The sequence below is a fragment of the Hippoglossus stenolepis genome, chromosome 1 (genome assembly GCF_022539355.2).
Source record: "Hippoglossus stenolepis isolate QCI-W04-F060 chromosome 1, HSTE1.2, whole genome shotgun sequence".
Taxonomy (NCBI): domain Eukaryota; kingdom Metazoa; phylum Chordata; class Actinopteri; order Pleuronectiformes; family Pleuronectidae; genus Hippoglossus; species Hippoglossus stenolepis.
Genome location: NC_061483.1, coordinates 28,217,171 through 28,239,630, shown reverse-complemented (window position 1 = coordinate 28,239,630; position 22,460 = coordinate 28,217,171). Strand labels below are relative to the sequence as shown.

The following is a 22,460-nucleotide window of genomic DNA, read 5'->3' as shown; positions in this document are numbered from 1 at the left end:
AAATCAGCTGAACCAACATGACTCACGCAACCTGAACTCCAATATAATTTCAAAAGTTTTGTCTGAACCCGACCTTGTCCATTGGGTTCTGTCTGGACGGGCTCGGGTCGGGTAACCACACTCTACTACACACACACATTCGTTTGCCATCTAAAACAGAATTAATTGTTAGTGATTATCTAATATGGGTTTTCAACAACTGATATAAATTAGGGCCCCCCCCCCCAAAAAAAAAAATGGAGGACTTGAATCATCAGTCAGAGACCCCTCAGTCTTTTTGTGTGTGTTAGTCAGTGTGCAGCTATTGACTGTAACTCAATCAGTCATTGGTGAAGTTACCACTCGTTAGCTTGGGGTGGATAACTTGGTTTACTTACTTACCTGGTTTACTTTATTACGTGAACGATGCTCTTGCTCTGAACATCCCATCGATCGCTCATGCTTTGCTTGATTTGAAAATAGTAATATAGTTTTGCTTTAAAACTTGGGGTCACTTAAAAAAAGACGGTCTTCCACACTAGTTTGATGATAAGTTGCCAACCACCAGCAGTTAGGGACATATCTTATTATATTCAGTTGTGTACCCTTGCGTCATCAAGTGTTTCTGCCTTTAAATCCCAAGACCTATTTTGTACCTAATGATTTATGATTTAAAGTTTCCATTGTTTTTCTTCATGTTTTTCTTTTCGAGATAAAAAAATAATTTGAGACAAAATTTTGATAATTTACAAAAAAAAAACCAAAAAACATAAATGTACAAAATTAGAGTTTAGATTCAGCTTTTTCCCATGTTCACATCGACACTGAATAAGTCATAATGCAAAGCTCATTATTTCCATCCTATCATCATCATCAGCATTAAAAAAACTGAGTGGACCAGAAACGATTTTTTATTTCTGGTCTAATCCTATTAGACAGATAGTGGAGCGGCACAGAGGGGGTAGGAGAGAGATGGATAGTGAGACAGAGGAGGAGGGGTTTGGGTGTGTGAGTGTATTTGTGTGCGACATGGACTCCCTTCCCTCTGGAGCTAATCCCATTAGGCTCTGAGGATTAGGGGCTGCCTAGAATTACCTTGGTTGCGACTGAGAGCAGGGTGGAGCGCGAAGCTGCTTCTTGCCGCTGCGCTAATTACATTCCAGATGAAAGTGTTAAGATGGGGAACGGGGTGCATGTTATGCTGTATTCTCCAGCTGACCGAGGCCAAGGCTGTTTTATGTATAAAGGTCACAGGAGATTCTCAAGCTGTGGTGTAATGAGGGGCAGAACAAAGATAGGTAGAGTACATGCATACAGAAGAGAGTCTTTTTTGGGGGGGCTGGCGGTGAAGCTGTAACAAACTCATTGTGGTATTTCTGGCTGCGGGGCGTGTGCTGCATGTATGAGTCATGTTTAACTTATAAGGGTTGCAAATGTTCAGAAAATCACTCTTAGTTCTGTTTTTACAGCATGACATGTCTAATAAGGATAACATGTTCAGAAAAAGTCTTTAAATTTACCAATTCCTATTTCTACAAATTCACAATTAAGATTATGTTTAGGACAGGACAAAGACACTAGATTAAAAGACAGATAGGATGGGTTTAGGATGAGATTAGAGGTAAGAAGCCTCTCACAGCTAATGATACATGTCCTCGGCCCTCATGATCTTTGAAATGCGTGTTAAGGCAGGTTGATGAGGGGATTATCCTAATTCCCTGGGCAGTCATTCATCAACCCGGGCTCTAGGGGTTTGGAGAACTAAGATGCAGGTTGATGTGGCACCATCAGCGAGAAGATCATCTGTCCAAGCATAGCTCACAAGTTTCCACTTGATAACAGCGGCGGCTCAGCTGTAGGCTGATGCTCGGTTCTAAATGGACAGTCAATAAATCAATAGCAATGCCTGCCCGTTCCACTGCCTCCGACTGTGAGTTATAGTTGTGAGTGTGCAGTTTTTAAAGTCACCAATATCGCCTCTGTCTCACACATTTGACGTGCCTCGCTGCTTTTTCCCACAGTCTATATCTTCCCCTTTTTCTAATCCAGATTTGAGTGTTGTGTTGTGAAAGCAGGATGGTGTCAAACAAGCGAGGCTCAGAAAAACTAAAGCAGGAATCATTAGCAGTGGCTTCGTGGCTCCGCTCTCTGACATGTGATCTCAGTGCTGATCTCAGCGCATGAAGAGTTGGAGGCAGTGCAAGTGTTCCATGTGCAGCATAGAGAGGAGCAGCTTAAGCTCAGGAGCATGTTTCACTCTAATTAAGTCCACAAAACAGGTTTGGACTCTCAGGGGTAAACAGTGTTGCAGCCAAATCAAATACAATTGACCAGAAGTAGTGATGCTAACACGTGCCCTTTAGTCGAGAGCTTGTGTGCAGTGTGTGCGGTGCGAACATGAATGCGGCTCTGAGGAGGATATCAGAAGACATTTAGGCTAAAAACAAGGTGTAAATGAAGGTGTTTCCAGTCAAATTTGAATGTCGGGGCTTCCTGACACTTGGATGACACCACAGGAGCAGTATGGAGGCATGTTATGGTTTTTTTTGTGTCGTTTTTTTTTACGTCTGAAGAAGGAGTCACCATTTACTTCAATTGTATTGGATTTGGCTGCAATGCTGTTTACCCCTTGATCTCCAAACGTGTTTTGTGGATTAAAAACACCACCCCACCCCTCCATCGGCATAGTGGTGACCAGATAATGAGGGAATTTTCAATTTTCAATGAACTATCCCTTTAATGTTATTGCAATTTTATGTTATTGCAATGTTATTGCAAACCACATGTGTGGCAAGTGCAACAGGAAAGGCGTAAAACTGTACATTTTACAATTGTGCAAAGACAGAAGCCTGCCTTCAGAAGCCTTTATTAGAGGTTTCACAGCATAAAAAGTGAACAAGAACATAAGATATTTTGTTAATGTGCGGCCAGCTGATGTGCATGACGACCTACAACATCAAATTGTTCAGCTGCAAAGAAACAACGAGCTCTAAGCTACAGTAGGTACAACCTCCCTCTGCTGGAGCTGTATACACTTGTCCGTAGGATTTCCCCATTCTCTGGAAACATGTACTGAAATTTGTATCTCTGATTTGGGACAGTACTTTTAAAAAACAGACCTGGACTCAGGTCCACTCATGAATGACTGACTTATAAACCTATAAAACCAGGTGCAAATATCATCATGGTGAAGGGTCTATCTCAGACCTCTCGCCAAAGAGAAGCAGTGTCAGCCATTGCATTAAAGAGGTTAGTGTGATTATATATGTGTTCAATAATTCAGTATGACCCTCGAAGGATGTAATAAAAATTGAAACGGCCCTTGAGCCCCTGCTACAGAGTATAGAAGCCGCTTGTTTTAAATACTGTCAGCCTTATCAAAATCACATGCACTTCAGTGGATGTGCTGGTGGTCTGTGCATTCGATTTTTAAAAATATATATATATATATATATTTCAGTACGTTTGATTTAGAATACTCATGCTTGGTTAAGTTTTCAAAGTAGCTTAGAAAATATTTTTTCACATCATATGTATGTAGTTGTTGAACAGTACATAGTATCTATGGATGTTCAGCTTTTTTCATATTGATTAGTTTGTTTATGTAGATGCTCTATCCTGGTGGATGTTTAATAGATTACCATTGTTATTGTAAGGTTATGGTAAGTGGCTGGGGAATGCATTATGTCAATGAGTGTCCTCACAGCTAAAGATAGAGCTGTGTGTGTGTGTGTGTGTGTGTGTGTGTGTGTGTGTGTGTGTGTGTGTGTGTGTGTGTGTGTGTGTGTGTGTGTGTGTGTGCGCGCACGCGCGCAAAATAACTTGAGGAGGGAATCACGTGATTAAACTTTTGGAGCTGATCCTTCAGGGGCGTGGGTGTGTGGGATGACACTCCTGCATGCTGAATCCTGCTTGCCTCCCAGAGACAGTAAAATCTTTATGGATGGCCACTGACCACCAGCCACTGAGTAATGGCCACCGATGTGGACAGGATTTCTCTCGGTGCTGATGATCAGTCTGACAGTGAGTGAGTGTTTGTGAGGGAAAGAGATGGAGAGTTAGACTAAAGAGCATTGTGCTTTACTGCTGTGTGTACTAGCTACTTGATGACTTCGTCTCGCTGCCATTTGGTTGTTGGCAGGAATATTAGATGAGGGTGAAGAGACAGGTGAAAAAGAGCCAATGTAAATTAGAGAAATGTGCCACGGTTGGGTCAAAACACCTATTACATGACGGCGTCATTTTATCCATTCTTAATATAGAAAGGCAGGTTAGAGCAACTTAATGTTATTCATAACAACTGTGCTTTTCCTGCTCAAAAGCATAATAATTTCAATATGGGTGCCGTTGTTGCACTGTATTATAATATTAATATTCATATTTCGGACTTGAGGCACACTGCATGTATCTATTTTTCTTTTTCCTCTTCCTCTATGGTTTTGTCTTCTTAATGGAGCTCTCTGAAGTTGAGCAACAGGTCATAATGAACATTTGCAAATGCATTTGTGCAACCTATAAAGAATTACTATGATTAAATGTCTAATGTTTATAATGTCAACAGGGTGCATTCTAGTACCCTCTGACATTTACATATGAGAATATAAATGTGAAATTAAATCTAAATTAACTTGGAGGGAATAAAAGATTTCTGCAGCAAGAGAATAAATTCACATACTGACAGAAGGAAATGGAAATGACCCACTTCTACTGTAGGTAAGGAGGCCAGGACATCAACCCACGCGTTACCAAAGAGAACGTATGAAAACGCGCAGTGATAACCCCAGGAGATGCACAGCAATCTTAGCAAATGTCTTTATTTCAAACACATAAGGTTTGTGGAATAATCATTACTGTACAGTATAACTCACTCACACACTGTACACCCAGCACATGTACACCAGCCTATGTCCAACACTGCAGTGTAACTGGACTATAACCTCTGCATTTATTACCATGTTTACATCTGGAATTGAAACTTGGGGAGATACGTGTCTGCTGATGTCTGTGGGCTGAAGAATTCAGGCAGTCATTGGATAGAAAGGATTTTACACTAAATATTAAGTTTGATGATTCTGATTGACTTTAACCCCTACACTTGAGTTTTCTGATGACATGATGCCTGTAAGTCTCTTCCCCCTTTTTCTCTACCGACTTCTGCATATTAATCAGCATTAAGGAGCAGTTTGTAAAAATACCTCCACCAACTGCATGGGGCAGGTTTCTTGTACCATTGTTGTTCTTGCATTCAATCTCAAATAATTCCTCAATGCAATGTTGAAAGTACTGTACAATTGATAAACATGAGTTTAGACCATCATGCATTGCACCGACAGGCAGTGGCTGTGGCTCAGGGATAAAGGGGTTGGTCCGCTGTCCCAGTCTCACCACTCCAAGTAAAGAAGTGTCCTTGCAAGATACTGAACCCCAAATTGCACATAGATGCACTGTATGAATGTGTGTGTGAATGGAAAAAAAACTGTACTGTAAAGCACTTTGGTCATCAAGATTTAAAAATTTGATAGACTATCGACCATTTGAGTAAAAACCACAGTCATACACTCTGTATTTAGTAAGTGTTTGATTATGCTGTGACCAAACCCTATGTCAACATCACATGATCTCTTGAGGTGGTCCAGTATTGTTATTAATCCTAGAAATGCTTCAGCAGCTGTGTGTGGACATGATTTAAGATTGAAAATGACCTCAAGGTTAACATTACAGGTAGAAATGTATGGTGTGTGTGTGGGCGTGTGTCCGTACGAGTTTTCATTATAGAGGCCAGTTAAGGTCAGGTTTGGTTTACAAGCAACACACAGATTTACATAAACACACACTCACACACCAAGTTCTCCCATAATTTGTTAACATGCCAGTACCTCACTAAGCTCGTCCTTGTGCCTGCAGACTTTTCTTTACCTCATATAACACAGCTGCACATCTTTTACAATCTCTTTGTGATTTCAATTGACTGTGCAAAGAGTGGTTTTGTGTTAGTTCTTGATGTAGCCTCTGTCCTCGAAGCTACGTCTCTGAAAGAAAACTTCTAAATGCCATCAATATGTCCCAGTTGTTGCAGCAAATCCAGAAAGCAAAAGCATATGGACTGACTAGCAAAGAAAAGAAAAGAAAAATTCAATCAAACTTTTTTTGATGGCTGAATGCACCTGCGTACTTTTCAAAGTTCATCTCCTTCAATCTGCAGAACATTTCTACAGAAGAAGGATTTTTTAAAATTCTCCTCTATCCTCTTGTTTTGAACTCGTTCACAAAGATGTAAAACATACTGTAGAGCGCTAAAAGCTTTGGTCATGACAAACATTATCCTTATATGTATAGCAGTGAATAATGTGTCATTCACACTCCCTTCTTTCTCTGTTTGTCCACAGCACAAAGACCCCTAAGGGGGCTGTGTTTGCAGGGAGCATGCAGCTGCTGGCTGGCGTCAAACTGTGCACAGGCAGAGTTCTCACCAACCACCCCCATTATGAAGATAAAGACCTGCGGGAGAGGACCAGACAGGTAAGGCAGGCTGCACTACACTGAAGAACGTGCACGAGGGTGTGGAAAGTACCAGAGGGGCTGCAAGATAACGTTACCTCAGTAAATGCAAAAGTATAAATTTGACGTCAACATAAGGTAATTACATTGTCAGCCACACAAAGGAGTCGTGCGGGTTTGAAAACCAATTAGCAGCTCGTATTAGCTTTAAGATAGTTAATAATGATGAGTTTAACATTTGAGTGTTCAAAGCGTTGTGAGAGCTGACAGCTCTAACGCGGGGGTGTAGGAGTCATAGCTGTGTGTTCAGACGGAACCCGAGGCGAACACTAGCGGAGGCGGGGATATGCTTTGCTTTCTCTCTTATCAGTGTTTCACACCGAACATACGATAAGATATCATATGATGTAGAGCACCCTTTAGAGTTTGAAATTCAATTTAAGACCTCACTAGACCTCCTCCCTGAAGAGCAGTTGTTAAGCTGAGGAACTGTAATCAGGCACAGCTGGTCTGTCCACCTCAATATTATGCATTTTTATGTTATTAACAGAAACATCTCCGCAACAACAAGAAATATTCAAAATGATGCAAGGAAAAACTAAGTATTGTAGCGTCCCTGCTTTAGAGACGAAACCAGACTTCCTCTCCTTATTTGCAGCTCATTCGAGAACGTAACTCAGGTTACTGTCGGCCGTTACCAACGGCAGAAGAACATGTAACACTCTCCTTTTCTATCGCTCCGAAACTCATACACATGTAACACTCGTCTTCTCCCACACTCTACCTCCTCCTTCACCCCTGACCCGACAACAACCCTGTCTCCCAGCCAATGAGAGCCCGCCATCTCACACAACCCCACAGCCATTGGTCTAGAACTGTCACGTGCCCCACCCTGACCTGTTCACTGACACTTGGACATTTCAGAACTTCATTAACAAACATTGTAACTCTAAGTCATTAACAACAAACACATAGCAGTCAACCAGAACATGAACTACCACTCCGTTACAATATATACACACAGTTGCTTCAGTAACTATTCAAACCCCTTCAGATTGGCACAAGACCTAATGCTGTATGGTTTTCGTCGGGGGGCCTAGGGGCCTAGTGGGTTTACCTAGCATTGAAACAGCATTACTCTTCGATCTTTATGCCCTGTGTTCAGTTTTTGATCAGTTTAGATTTCCTCTGCTTGGTTTGCAGCAGTAAGCTGTGTTCTTCACCTGCTGATTCTGGAAACTGTAATGGGTATGATATTTATATCCAAGGTTATTTTAGTTTTTTTTCCTGGCCTTTACAGAAATCAAAATATAACTACCTGCTCCAATGTAATCTGTGGCTAAATTAATTCAAGTAGATGAAAAATATATGTAAGCAGGCCTGTCTAACTACTATAAAAGCATTTCCCACAGAATTCATTCAATTTATGTCAGTAGTTGATATCACCAACGTCGCCCTCATGGCACACCATTCCTGGAATGGCGTTTCTATACTTCTCTGGTAATCTTTTGTCCTCTAGCATCCAGTGGACAAGTCCCCCAACTGTGTGACAGCTCTGACAGCCAAAGTTGCCAGGGCTTCCACTTTTTCTTATTTTGCCTCTCCTTTCTGGTGCTGTCTCTGCATTCATGGTGTCAGTGAAACTCAGGAAAACTACAAATGTTCGCCCAAGTTGAAACATTTTCAGCTGAGGTGGATGTGCTCTCTCTCCATGTAAAAAGTGCCAAGAGCAAATTTACTTGTTTGTCTCTGTTTCTGTATTTCTGTCGACTTATTACAGCTATGCTGTTTCTAAATATAACTTTATGCTGTAAAATACAATAGAACAGCAGTATTCATTGACACCTAAGGTGTATGTCATCAGATGTCAGTTATTCATATCAACAAGAACAGGGAGTGTAGTAAAACAAGCTGATTATTTATCTACATGTATATAATTCACAATTTGTATCAAGGTCAAAAACAACTAAATGAATGACTAAATAAAGAGAGAAATCTGTATTGTGCAGCTGCAGCTAAAGCCAAATTGCCTCAGCCTTCCATCTCCCTCAGTTCTGTGCTAATGTCTTGCGTGAGAGCCAGGGAATTGTCTTTAGATGGGGCCAGTGACCTGCAGTGATTGTGTGAATGAATATGGGATCAGAAGATGTAGTGAGTACGAGATGCATCCATTAAGTCAGACTGAATAGTAATGTAAGGAAGATTGAACCTAAAAATGCTGTGTCCATGCAAAGGGGAGATGAATGGTGACGCTGGCACTTGAGTGCATCTTAGCCCAAAATGCTCTAGGAGAGATTATTGTTTTGTTTGGGATTGATGTGAATACGAAAGGTGTCAGTAATGGAGGAAACCACTTGTCAAAGTATGTATTTTTTATTTATTTTATTTAACCAGATGAGTCCCATTGAGATTATGTGATCTCTTTTATGAGGAAGCACTGGAAGAGAAAGCTCCAAGCAACATACAGCAAACATTTAAAAATGCATAAAATAAAGATAAAAGATCAAATAAAAAGCACAATAACAACTTACTCCTGGAAAAAGCCAGGCAGAATTAGTTACAAATCCCAATAGAGTCTGCCTTCAAACCTTTCACTACATTTTTAAAAGCCCTAATTGGGATCAGCTCATCTCGCGTTGAATCAGTCTGCAAATGGTTCTAGGCTTTAAGGGCAGAGAACATAAAAGCATGTTTGCCAAGTTCTTTGCAAACCCTAGGGACAGCCAGTAAAAGGCTGCCATTAAAGTGGAAACAAAAAATATTGGTTTTAAACAAGATAGACAGGTAAAAGCCTGAAGTGTACTCTGAAATGTAGGATACAATTATGAGTTATAGCAAGTACTGGGAAGAGGCATCCATATACAGCAACTCGCCATAGTCAAGCAAAGGGAGGAAAGTAGCATCAACCAGTTGTTTTTCTTAGCAAAATGGGGAAAGCAGGATTTATTACTTCAACAATTCACTAATTCAGTCTGCCTTCCTTGCATGTTATTAATGTAAATGTCTTCCCACAAAAGAAAACTATTCATTGTTGTTGCTTATAACAGTTTATAACAACCATGACTCTACCAAACCCATATATACCAATACACAATTCATTGAGCAAGCTTTGCACCATAGCAGTAAATCACTGCTGATTTTTAACTTTTACAAACACTTTAAAATTCCAATAGCTTATTCAAAAAACCCAATACTGATTAGACACTCTTTCAGGATAAGGTGATAAACAGCATCCAGTGCTTTGGAAGGATTGAATAAAAAGGCCTCAAGTTTTTTTGTCTTTCTTCCAGTCACTCAATTATATCGTTAACCACACAGGATGTTATCAGCAATGTCTCCACTTTATTCTTTTTATTTGAACAATTAACTGTATGGGCTTAAAATATCTGTGTGTTGATTTAATTAAACAACTGACAAAGAATACACAAACTTGTTCAGGCTCAAACATTCTGTAAAACAACCACATACAACCAATTAAAGCCATAGTCAGCCTAAGTCAATTAGCTTTGCTGTTATAAACATTTTTTCTGCTTCTACATCTTGTATGTGCGTGTGTGTGTGTGTGTGTGTGTGTGTGTGTGTGTGTGTGTGTGTGTGTGTGTGTGTGTGTGTGTGTGTGTGTGTGTGTGTGTGTGTGTGTGTGACTTCAAATGTGGATATTATCATTAGTAATTACCCTTTTTTTTTTGCTTTTATGAATTACTTTGCATACACACATCACAATGAGAGATACAGGTGATTTCTTTTTTTTTTTTATTCAGATAGCGTGTGTAACATCATGTAGCAGAAATACACCCTTCTTCTATAACACTGCAAGGTTCCAAAAACAGAAAAGGTTGAGTGTCCCAAAAAATGTAAGACCTTGGTGTATTCCGGTGGTTTTAAAGATATGGTTGGTGTTTTTCTACATATTTTGTAAACAAATCCCATCAAATGACCTTAGCTCCAAATTAATTTGTTCCTACTGAAGGTATAAATCTGTAAAAAATTGTCACAAATGAATAGTTTCGTTGAAAAGGCCATACAATTTATTAATACATCTAGCCACGGTAGTTTGTAGCAAATGTTACCCAAACAGGTTCAAATAGTCAATTTGTTGAGGACTCTTTTCATAATGTCAACTCATTCAATTAATTGTTGGTTTGGGTCTTTTCAGGAGATGACAATAAGTATAGTATAAAACCAGACTTATTTAAAAGTTGGAACACGGAATGTAAAAGCCTGTTGTGGAGCACATCAGTTCATCATTTTTGAAAAGAGTTTTTGTATCCTTTATTTAAGTTTTCAGACCAAAACAACACCAACAAAAGGACAGCCCTTGAGCTACCCACTGAGGAAATTAAATTGCAGTTTGTAATTGTATGAGCCATTCATGTGTATTGGTCATTTGTGCAAGCCACTGCTTCACAGAAATCTGCAAGGTACACTTATAATTAATGTAATAAATATTTGTTACTATTCTAAGCGCTCATAAGTACATTTTACACTGTATCTAAAAATATTTGTTCACAAACATCATAATGATAATAACAATAATAATAATAATTTGTAAAGCACTTATCTAAACAAGTGCTTCACACAAAGAAATCCATGGAAAAATGAGGAATGAATTATAATAAAAGATATTCAGTTCAGTAAAATTTGAAGAGTTAAATCATAACATAAAAAGGTCAAGACCTTAAATTTATAGAGAGACCCAACATTTCCCGCAATGAGCGAGCACCTGTGGGGAGAGAAAACTCCCTCATTAACTGGAAGAAACCTCTGGCAGAACCCGGCTCAGCGTGGGCGGCCATCTGCCTCGACCGGTTGGGCTGCGCAGAAGAAAATGGGGAAGAGAGGAGAGGGGGCTGCTATGAAAGCCATGTGGCCCGCTCAGTAGATCAGACGTCCTTACCTCTATGCCTTTTTTAAATGTAGTGTACATGCCATTTATTATATTTTGGGAATATCTGAGGTCACTATGTTGCGCATAAATGATACATTCAGAATTCAGACATTCGAATAAATAGGTAAATATACTGCAGTGCCCTTCGTAGTCACAACTAATGTCTTTGTTTGGTGTAAAAAACTGTTCCTTTAATAATCCACTTCTCACTTCTCCGTTTATAAACTCAGTTTTGTCTCGGTTAAACATCTGTTATTCAGTATTTATGGTTTGCATAAATTGTCCATTTACAACTGAAAGTTGTGAGAAATGGGTCAGATTTCTTTTATTTTATTTCTTGCAGATAAAAGATAAAACAATAACTGATCTCAGAAAACTGAGTGCTGCTATCTTTATCACCTTTGTTTTTGTTCTCCCTCTGATTTTGTTTCACTTTCACTGGATTTGTTTTCATACAGATTTTTTTCTCAGTAAACATGTCATAATTAAATCTAAACTAACTTTCATCAAATCTGTAATTCAGAGAGTAAATGTGCCGAGACTTTTTCTCCCTCCAACAACATTGGTGTTAAATTGTAAAGCCAGATGATCATTAGGTGGAAAAATCAATCGCAAATCTACATAAACAAATCAATTTGTATTGTTGTGTGTGCATGAGCAGGTATATCAGGTGTACGCTCGTCAGTCCCCGGAGGACGTCCATGAGATCCTGAGGGCTGTCGGAGCCGACTACGTGGTGCTGGAAAACAGCATCTGTTACGAGCGGAGGCACAGGCGAGGCTGCAGACTGCGGGACCTGCTCGACCTGGCCAACGGACATGTGGGTGGCATTTATTTAAAGTGACTCATCATGATTGTGTGTGTGTCTGTGTGTGTGGCCGCATGTTCCTTCCCCTCTGCCGACTTCTGTGACTGGGCGAAAGCTCTCAGCCTCCACAGAGATCAATAGTCTCACTTCTCATCTGCATGTCACTGACTCTCACCCTCTCGCTGTCGCTCTCTCTTTCGTTCCTCTCAGCCTCCCCACCCCAGCTCCCACTGTCTCTACTTATTTCGATGTTGGATGCCGCACTCTGGCTATTTGGATTACTAGAGGCGAGACAAGCTTCAATCTGGCTGTCTGGCTCAGTGTGGTGCAAGACACATGAAACACGTAGCTGATGTGTGTTTGTGATGGCGTAAATGTCACACAGCACACAACATCTGACATCTAGACAGCTTTATTGAAGGAATACATCTATCTGTCTGTTCTCTCTCTCTCATTGGTTTGGTTCTTTTTTTCTTTTTTGTGTTTAGTCCTTGTCTTTCTGTCTTTGTGATTGTCTTTTTCTGCCTTCTTATTTTTTGGTTTAATCCAGAGCCCTCATCTATTTACTACATGTTATTGAGCAACGTGTACAAGAAAGTTCAGGTTTTCAACCTGTGGCTCTTGCATGTTCCCAGTCTTAGAGTCTTAGGTTCCTATAAACTCTAAGTGAATGTTTGATGCCTTTTTGAAGGGTATTATTTACTTAGGCCCTGATCTACTAAAGGTTTGCAAAACGTGTGCAAACTTGATTTCACCTGCAAAAAAAACATGCAAGCTGATCTACTAACGGTGCGCACTGAGGATTGCGTGCAGAATAACACGCGCTGTCCATTTAGTACGCTTGCCTTAATGAATAGGCATTATCGGGCGTTTCTACACGTGTGCACAGTAGGGGAGGAGTAGATGCAAATACTTTAATTTAGCACACGCATTGTGATTTACAAAGCCTGAAAATAATTGCGCCTGAGCGCTCGTGCCATAGAGAACACAGCTCTCGCTTCCTGGGCTATATTGGTCAGAGGCATCTCTTCCACCGGCCCCCCCCACCTGTTTTTGCCGAGGTGTTATTATGAGCTATTTTTTCTTTTGTTCTTCTTCTTATGTCCTGCCATCTTCTCTTAATTTCATCGGTTTTCGTTTTACCCACAGCATTTACTTTCTCGCAGATACTCTCCCATATCGCATTTCTTTGAGTTATATTCATATTTCTTTGCTGTAGCTCAACAACATGTTTGTTTGCCTCTTCCACTAACGCCTCCAATTCCATGGCATTCAATTTTGTAGGTTAATTAAAAGTTTGTATATGTGACCATCACTAGACCATCAAGGACAAAACAAAAATTGTTCCTATAATACTGCTGATCTTATTCAATGTTTAGTTGTTTGTTTGGATACTGCCAAAAATAATTACTGTTTTGATAAACCTAAAAAAAAATTCTAGGGTTTATTGCTAGTGTTGTCTGACTCATCTTTTGTGTGTGTAGTTGAAGTTTATGAAGTTGCAGTACGGGAGCCGAATTTTTTTTATTTTGTTAAGACAGTTTTTTAGACTAATAGGTCTTGCTTTATTTACACCTGATGTCCAGACTACTGAGGTGTTGTCAAGCACCTAAAATAGACTTAAGTCTGGAGGTGCAGGCTGTGCAGTTTAATTCTTAGTATGGTCGGAGATGATTCCTTGTAAAGAGCTAAAAAGCTTATCTGCAGGAAGCTCTATCTTGTTTTACACAAGCGTGGACGTAGCCTTAACGCTTTGTCTGCTAGATCCACCTGACAGGAGCACAGAGTGAAACGCTTTAACTGTTGATCACCTTGTTACTGGTATTTATTTACATTTATTCACCTTAAAATATGTTGAGAATTTATTGATTAACTCATAGCCCGTTACAAATATACATCAGTGGTAACATTCTGCCTTTCTTGCTGCTGTTCTCTGTACCATCAGATCATGGATGGACCTGGAGAGAATGACCCAGACCTTGTCCCCGCCTCCCACCCTCGGTTTTGCGAGGCCATCAAGACGGACCCAGCAGATTACACCGCTCTGTTCACCAGAACATTCCAGAACAAAACCTTCCACGTGTACCGGGTCAAGAAGAAACGCAAGAAAAGTGCCAAGACTTTGTCAGAGCCCAGTGCGACTCAATAGAAGGAGCAGGGCTGTAAGAAACCCCCCCGTCAGAGGCCAGAGAGGAGAGAGACGGAGGAGAAGAGGAGATAAAAGCACTGAATCCTCGCTGTTTTTCTGTCTCCTCTCTGCACAGTGCCCAGCTGTGATCATGCCCATTATTTTTTAACACACGGCTCTGTGAACTGTGGTGATGGAGCGGTGAGCCAGTTCAAGCTTGGGGCTGCATTGTTTTAGTTAGTGGAGTGTGGGAGCATCTGTAGAGAGTCCTGCTTTGGGTTGTTTCTGCCTCCACCCGTCCACCTGCTCTCCTCCCAGCTCTCACCGGTACAGATAAAAAGAGACAGAAACAATTGGCAACAGGCAGAGTCTGGAGCAACTAACCACTAATGATTTAGTGTCATATGAAGTCATCATTGCCATTTCCACACAGGGCATCATGAAAGTAGGATGAAAGTCATTGCTCCTGTACTCCTGAGTTATTAGAATAATTGGTTTGGGGTTCAAAAGCACGTTTATTTTTTTAGGTTAACTATAAATATTTGACAATGAAATACTCGACACATACTGATGAAGAGGGCATTTTTCATGAAGTATATTACATACAGTGTTTTCTGTTGAGATCTTCTTTACCAGTTGAAATATGAGGAGAAAATCGAAGAATTGCCAAAAGATTTTGTTGATCTCAACAAATATGTTCAACGAGTTTGAGCTAGATCCCCGATGGAGCTCACTATAGGAACCCAACCGTCTTTAACAGTTTTTCTGTTATGGAAGTTCAAGTTAGAGCCACTGCAGTGGTGGAAATTCACACTGCCAGTTAGTGAAATTGCTGTATTTGCAAAGTGTGGATCAAAACTGAAGCAATGGGCTCTTTCTTCTTATCCCAACATTAGACAATAAAACTAAGGAAGCACTGTAGTGACCTTAGAGATAATCTGATTGTTAAGGCCTGGTCACACCAGAAAGTGATGTAAAAATATTTTGTTCTAAAATCTTGTTACTTTCTCGAAGGGCTTCTTTGTGAGCTAGCATAGCTTAATGAGCTAACGTCTAACCAATTAGCTAGCTAAGACTTGCTAGCACTAGTCAGTCACAATACCCTGAGTTTTTTCTCTGGACTGACAATTAGTCCCAGATATTACATTTCATTCAATAAAGAGTTTTATTCAAGACAGAACAAGCAAACTGCCTATGTAGCTTGGTGGCTAATAGGACAATACAATAGTTACCACGTTTCTAGTATTACTAATGCTTGTTGAGCAGTTTTTCTTGACAGAGGAGACCATTTTGGACTCTGCGGCTCTGCCATCCCACAAAATGCAGTAAAGATGGTGAAAGAGCCACTGTGATGAATTTATTATATTCTAAAGGTTCCTGGTTTGTCTCTATGATTTCATCCACAGCATGTTTAGGACTGATCATTTGTGTTCATTTAAAAGTGCAAATGTTACTCTTGACATTGGATGTAACAATATTATCCCAACTCAAGGTCCACTTACTCGAGCGGCTTTCACACATGCACTGAGCTCCAGATAATCTCCTGAAGTCATTCGAAGGGGCAACGCAAATGTCCGCGCCAGTTGCTCTTTTTACGCCAGCCCCGGAGTACAAACTATGGGAAATGTCCAGATGAGCCCATGTGACAACACAGCAGGAGATTCTCCAGAGGATTCACAGTGAGCGAGCGGGCCTGTTGAAGTTTCTAACACACCGCATGATGTGAAACCAAAAAAAACAAACAAAAAGAATACAAACGTCTCGGGGAGAAAAAGTGGAGCCATAGATGTAGAAGACACCGACAAAGATGTCACCTTGAAAAGACTTTGAGATTCGAGTCGAATGTGCTGTAAACAAAAACACACGATCTCCACAGCAGAATTAAGATGCATTCCCCTCATCTCAACACCTAAACCTGTGTTGTGAACGTGCCTGAGCGGAGAATGTCCTGCTGCGTTGTTCATGTGTGAACATTTCCTGGCGTTGAACCTGACTGTGTACTGTGTTGTCAAACTACTATCTCCGTCACAGATCAGACACAACGAAATGCTTATTCCAGTATCTTCCCGAATTTGGGTTCATTTTTAAAAGGAAGAGCACATTGCGTGAGCACATTTGACTCCGCAGTGATAGATGTTCTCAATTCCCCCGAAAAACAAGACAGAAATAATTTTTGTTAGTTTCGATTCTGGCCTGGGTGGAAACAGGTTCCCTCGCTGCCTAAATGTGTTTCTGCTGTAAAAACCGAGGTCAAAGCTGGTACCAAGTGATAGTTGTGACAGTGTTGTTGTTGTTGTGATTGCTGTCATGTGTTTTTCCTGTAGGCTCTGTGATTCTCATCAGCAGCAGCCACAACCTTTTCCCTCTCTGTTCTCTCTCTGTCTCGCACACACGCAGCCACAATCACACATGAATAATGTAAGTGGCGAGGAAATTGCAGCAGGCTAACAACGACGCTGATTCTCCGCCGCAATCCAAAATAGTTTGTGAGGGAGAGGGCCAACACTTGCATATCAAACTGAGGCTTTGTGGTTGGAGAGGAAATAGAGGGAGGAGAGGGGAGGACAGAGAAAAGGCTCATGTTTAAACAGCAGCAGACGAGGGATGAGAGGCACATCAGAACATGGATTCGTAATGATCTCAACCTCTCCCTGGTTTTGTTTTTCTTCTCTCAAATGAAAGGGAGCGGAGGGGAGGTGATTGAGCGGCTGGTACTATGTCGATAATTATTGATCGGCCACTTGATGTCGCCTGCTACAATGAGCCGTTATGTGGGAATGACACACACACACACACACACACACACACACACTTCTTCCTCCCTCTCTCTCATCTCAGCCAGCCTATATTTGTACACTTGTTAATAAGGACCTGTGTCTTTGATAATCCACACCTTCGCAGATGCACGAACACTCCTGCCGAGTTGTTGTGGGGCTTTTCGTAACGTGTTGTTAGCCGCGCAGCCACATCGTAATGCATACCAATCAGATCAGTGCGAAACGGCGGCGCTTGCCCCCCCTCGCCTTCATATTGGATGTTAAATTTAGAAGATGTCTGATTGCTTTATTTGAACGAAGTGATTCCATTATGTTTGCCTAATAAGAGTGTACTAATGTAATTTTTTTTCACCATTGTTAATTTCCATACATATTGGGATTAGTAGTTCATTCGGAGACGTGCTGTCTGACTATGGTTTCCGTAATGAAAGTGAGATGAAGAAAGCCATTAAGTTGTGTGCACATAGAATTCAGCTCAACACCACACTGAGCCTCGTTGGAAAGAACGAGTACATGTTGCTGAAACAAATGCAGCCACTTGAATTCAGGCTTTTTGTCTCAGAAATGAATCATTTTAGAGAAAGAAGGCGAGAGTAGGTTGTTTCTGTTACCACAGGTCAGAGTTGGTTTTGCACATGTGTGACCTAAACAGTATTTGGTTGGTGGTTTTAATGTGTTTGTATTATTGCAGTTTATTATCACAAGCAGAAGGAAGAACTGAGACTGATCGATTTCTCATTTGCCAAACATGTCATTCATCTCATTACCTGGTTATATATATATACTGCTGACTGGCTCGGATTTAAATGTTGATGAAAGTAAAAAAGAGGATTTATATTTCTGACCAACTGCATGTGCCATCCTTAGACAAGTTGTTTACTCGGAGCATCGATACAGAGGCTTCTCGCTGAGTCTGTGCCATTTAAAAACATTGCAACTATTTGTGAATGTGACATTTCCACAGGGAGTGTAAGGGTTTTCATAGCGTGTGTGTTGACAGACCACTTTATCCTGCGCTCACACTGGTACTCCAGAAGTGACAGACAGGAAACGGTTGCACCTTGTGACCCTGAACATTATCATCTTGAGCACAGGCACTGATACAGGTACGGTCTGAGTGGAAACAGATGACGTCTGGGTTTAAATAAAAAATATGATATCGTATGTTTGTGAGTGCCTTTGGCTATTTCCTCTATTTTGATCTGCTTTTTTTTTTTTTACTTCACTTAACTCATGTTGTTCAGCTGGGTTTTCTACTGGAGGACATTTTTCATATCAGACATCAAACACACTAGTGAATGTTTACAACCCAAACAAAACTGTTTTCGTGCCAAGCAAAGTACTGGTGGAAGTGATATGTAAGATAACCTGAGTTTTTCAATGCCAGTGGTAGTTATTAGACACATCTATGTTCAATGGCAGTATGACCAATAAAAGTATTTCTTTTTCAGTATGTTTGGTCAGAACCTTCATTTTCTCTTTCCCTTTACAGATGCAGTCATGATGCAGCACAGTCACTGGTGCAAATAAAAGAATTTATTGAGGAAAGGAAATGATCAAAGCAAATACAAAACACTTACATAACTGTCCAAAGCTCATCACCATCATGATGATAAGAAAGATATGTCCGGTTAGATTCTTTTCATTTTGTCTTAGAAGCTGCACATTTTAAACTTATGGTGCTTTTCTCGGCAAACAGCGATAATTGTAACTGATCCATCTCTGTATTTACAAATGAGGTAAAAACATTAACTATGTTCACAACAGGTCTGCACCCAGAACACGACATTTAGGAAGCTGCTTTATGGTACAAATGAATGGAGATGGGAATTGAGCTGCTGCTCTGCACAGCTGCAGAGAGGAGGAAGTGAGGCATGAAGCATCTTCATCCCCCACCACTCTGTGTGGCTCAGCCTCACACTACAGGAGAATAGAAAACATCCCTGCCTAGGAAATGCATACTCTCTATTAAAAAGAAAAGAAGCCTGTGTCTCACTATCAGGTGTCATCCCACAGTGTGCTGCACCCTCGCCTGACAGCCAAGTCTCTTATTTCCAAAATCCACATTGTTGCCGTGGCTTTCCAGAAAATAGCACGTTTCTGGAAAGCCACAATCTGGGAATCAACTCTGTGGACTTTTTTTTTTTTTTTAAAGTACCCGCAATCCCTTTGGTTTTTTTCCCCAAGTGTGACAGCAAGCCATCAGCTCCTATTAGGCTTAGTGGCCTGATGTGTTTTCACACATTCCTACCCTTTGAATGCTCTCTGCCAACAGGCTCGGCTCTGCCAATGTGAAGACGAATGAAACAAAAAGAGCACGATGAAGGTGCTGCTGCTGCTTCCAGCGGAACAGACCACCTGAAATGCCAGGAGAAGCCAGGTTAGCTTTTTTTTATTTTATTTTTTTTGGTGATGCTTGCTTGAAGAAAGGGGGATGGGGGGGTGTGTTGTTGTTGGGGGTGAGGACTCGTGTATTTATGCCATTTGCTGTGCAACAAACCGTTCCTGCAGAAAACCATTTCTCCCAGCATCTGTCCCCTCTCTACAGCTCCCTGCGGAGCCACTGAGCTCCATGGTGCACTAGTGGCACATTTCACCACAGAGCCAGGCACTTGTTAAGATGATTCCTCCCTCGCTCATTCACTCTCTGATTCAACCCTCTACCCTGTAATCATCTCTCTTATCAAAGGTGAAAAGAACAGGTCCTTTCCCCCCCCCCCGCTTTATTATTGTTCTTTGCCTCTTTCTTTTTTTGTCCTTTTTCTTAATGTTTCCACAACAGCAGGAAGTCCCTTCTTTGTGAAGTGGAGAGGGGTGAAAAATAAGATCCATCACCCTGATGTGACGAGGAGGGCAGACCGGAGGAACGCTTGCCACAGTGCTCACAGCTCGGATTGTAATTGCAGTGTTATTTCTCTGCAATTTTCTCAGTCCAATTCCCCACAATCACGATTATGACACACTTTCAGCCGAGTGAAAGTGAATATGAATTTAGCAAGGGACAATGCATAAGAGTGTGTTCGAAATGCGAATGGCACAGGTATCACAGGTCAGAACTATATATGTATAATCATTCCACATTAAATCATCCTCTTCCTACCATTTGTAATTATTGAGTAGACACCTTGGAAAGCCATTTGTCGTTGTTTGTATTCTACCGAGCAACCGTCTGTGAAGATAAAACCCCATTTGGTCTGCCTGATGAAGAGTGTGCATGGAGCAGCGCAACAGAGCAAGCGTTTCCTCCCTCCTGCGGCCCGCACGTCCAGTCCCATTTCTTTGTAACAAAGCTGTTTGAATTTTGGTGCACCCTCCCCTGGGTGAGGAGGAACGAGCAGCGGAGGAGCGGGAACGAGAAAAGGAAATCAAATGAACACGAGGGTGCAGTAGTAAGTAGAAAGCTTGATGTCTCACAACCCACGGAGCTTTGAAACTTGAAACACCCAACCAATACAGAATTACTGAACTCAGCGAAAGACACATTACCAAAAAAAAAATAACGAAAATCACCCAGTGACGGCTGAAGAACTTTTTCTCTTACAAACATTGATAGAAGCTGTGTACAGCCAGGCAGTGAGAACACCATGTGTCCACTATATAGTGAAAATCCAAACTGTATCATAAGGGCTACTCAGAAGGATCCCACTAATTTTCACTGCTTCATCATGTAACGGTGCAGTGTGGAATATACTGTCCTCTCTTTATTTACAAAGATTCAATTCAGCAACAAGGTGCTAAAAATACATTTTATGTAAAACTCGGCCAAAATGTTTTTAGAGTCACATTTTAGTCCAGAGCAGCTCACAATGTTAGAGTTAGAAAACAGAGGAAATTGGGTTTTTTAATCGATTTTTTCCCGACAGTGAATCTAAGCTCCATCATGGTGAGTATTCGTGGTGGAGGGTTGTGTTCTGAAGCCTTTAACCTGACTGGCAGGTTTGATAAAGTCTGCTCCTACAAAATTGTTGTCCGAGGTGGAGGGAGCACAGAGCGACAGGCTGTTTTCAGAGGGACACTTTCATCTGTCTGTTAAGCCACCGCGTTGATTGACAGGCCTCATCATCCAGTAAATACAACACCTTCCATATAAGTTGTCAGCGAGTGCTGGGAGTCTCTCTCTGTCACTCAGCCTCTCGCTGATTTTCCGCCTCGGTCACCGCTAAGTGCCAGCTAATTGATTGTTTCAGGCGGGCCGGTTTTCAAGGTCCTATCAGTTGGGGTCTGTGTACGCCCAAACTCAGAGGTCGCTGGCCTCCGCGCGCTCATACAAGGCCCGCAGCTTCTCAAAGCGAGGCCCCCACTCCCCGAGTGTCTCCTCTCTTCTCGCCTCCCCTCCTCCATCCCCGCCACTGCCCCCATCCAGCCCCGCCGAGCTGAAGGAGCTTAGGGAGCCGGCGGGCGAGCCCCCTCCCTCAGTGGAGAAGACCTGCAGGGAGTCGAAAGGCCCAGTGTCTGGATGCTGGTCGGCATCACGGATGATCTCGCACAGGTAGCGTGCCAGGTCCTGGCTGGAGAAGGACAGGGAGCGACGCGCCAGCTGGGAGGGCCTGGCCTGGCCCTGGGCCGGGAGCCTGGCAGGGGGGACATCCCTGCGGATGCTGGTGGTGGTGGTGGCGGTGGAGGAGGTGGAGGCTGCTGAGGGGGGCAGGGTGGTGGAGCTGGCTGTCCGACTGTGGGAGTCCAGCGGCTGGGCGGAGGGCGGGGCAGGGCGCCTGGTGTAGCATGTGGTGGTGGTGGTGGGGGGGAGGAGGGTGGTGCAGGGCTCTGGAGCGGCAGTACTGGACGGACTGGGCCGGGCTCGGCTGGAGGGACTTCTGCAGCTCTGCCATGTCATAGGCATTCTGGACACTCAAATAAACACACAGACAGTCACATACACACATGCAAAAAGCAGAGAAAGAGTCCCAGTTAGCACATAAGCTGTGAAGGAGAGAAAGGAGAGAAAGACTGAATGTTTTGGGTAGAAAGGCAGTAAAAAAATGAAATGTGGCAGTGAGAGAGAAGAAACGAAAAGAGAGGTGAAAAACAATCAGCTCTCCCCATTTCCTTCACTGTGAACGTTTCAGCTGTTTAAGTTTCAAATCTATCTCCATTTACTGTCTCACAGAATTATCATACATCTGAGTAGACTGTGTGTGTGTGTGTGTGTGTGTGTGTGTGTGTGTGTGTGTGTGTGTGTGTGTGTGTGTGTGTGTGTGTGTGTGTGTGTGTGTGAGGCAGAGGAGATAAAACATATGAGTGGAGGGGATTAAGACAGGTGATGAAGGGCGTCTCTCTCTTTCCATCCATCCCTCTTACACTGGTGAATCGGGGTATACTAGTAGACGCCTTTGAGCCCAATTCCTGCTCCTGCGTCGAAGCTACATGACCCTTAACCGCTGC

At 41.9% G+C, this 22,460-nt stretch overlaps 2 protein-coding genes across 7 annotated transcripts in view; one reads left to right on the top strand and one right to left on the bottom strand.

Annotated features, from left to right (window-relative positions):
• Positions 1–18,531, top strand: part of dpy19l3 (dpy-19 like C-mannosyltransferase 3) — a 50,400-nt gene extending 31,869 nt beyond the window's left edge. For all 6 annotated transcript variants that reach the window (XM_035152165.2, XM_035152156.2, XM_035152148.2 and 3 more), the window contains 3 exons: positions 6,366–6,498; positions 12,027–12,185; positions 14,119–18,531. In XM_035152165.2, the coding sequence (XP_035008056.1) occupies positions 6,366–6,498; positions 12,027–12,185; positions 14,119–14,322 (496 nt within the window). In that variant the 3' untranslated portion in view covers positions 14,323–18,531. The remainder of the gene's footprint in view (positions 1–6,365; positions 6,499–12,026; positions 12,186–14,118) is intronic.
• Positions 18,532–18,594: 63 nt separating this feature from the next.
• si:ch211-186j3.6 (neural-cadherin) overlaps positions 18,595–22,460 on the bottom strand; it is a 286,707-nt gene continuing 282,841 nt past the window's right edge. Inside the window, 2 exon segments of the mRNA XM_035162307.2 lie at positions 18,595–21,787; positions 21,789–21,919. Of these exon segments, the coding sequence (XP_035018198.2) occupies positions 21,316–21,787; positions 21,789–21,919 (603 nt within the window). The 3' untranslated portion in view covers positions 18,595–21,315.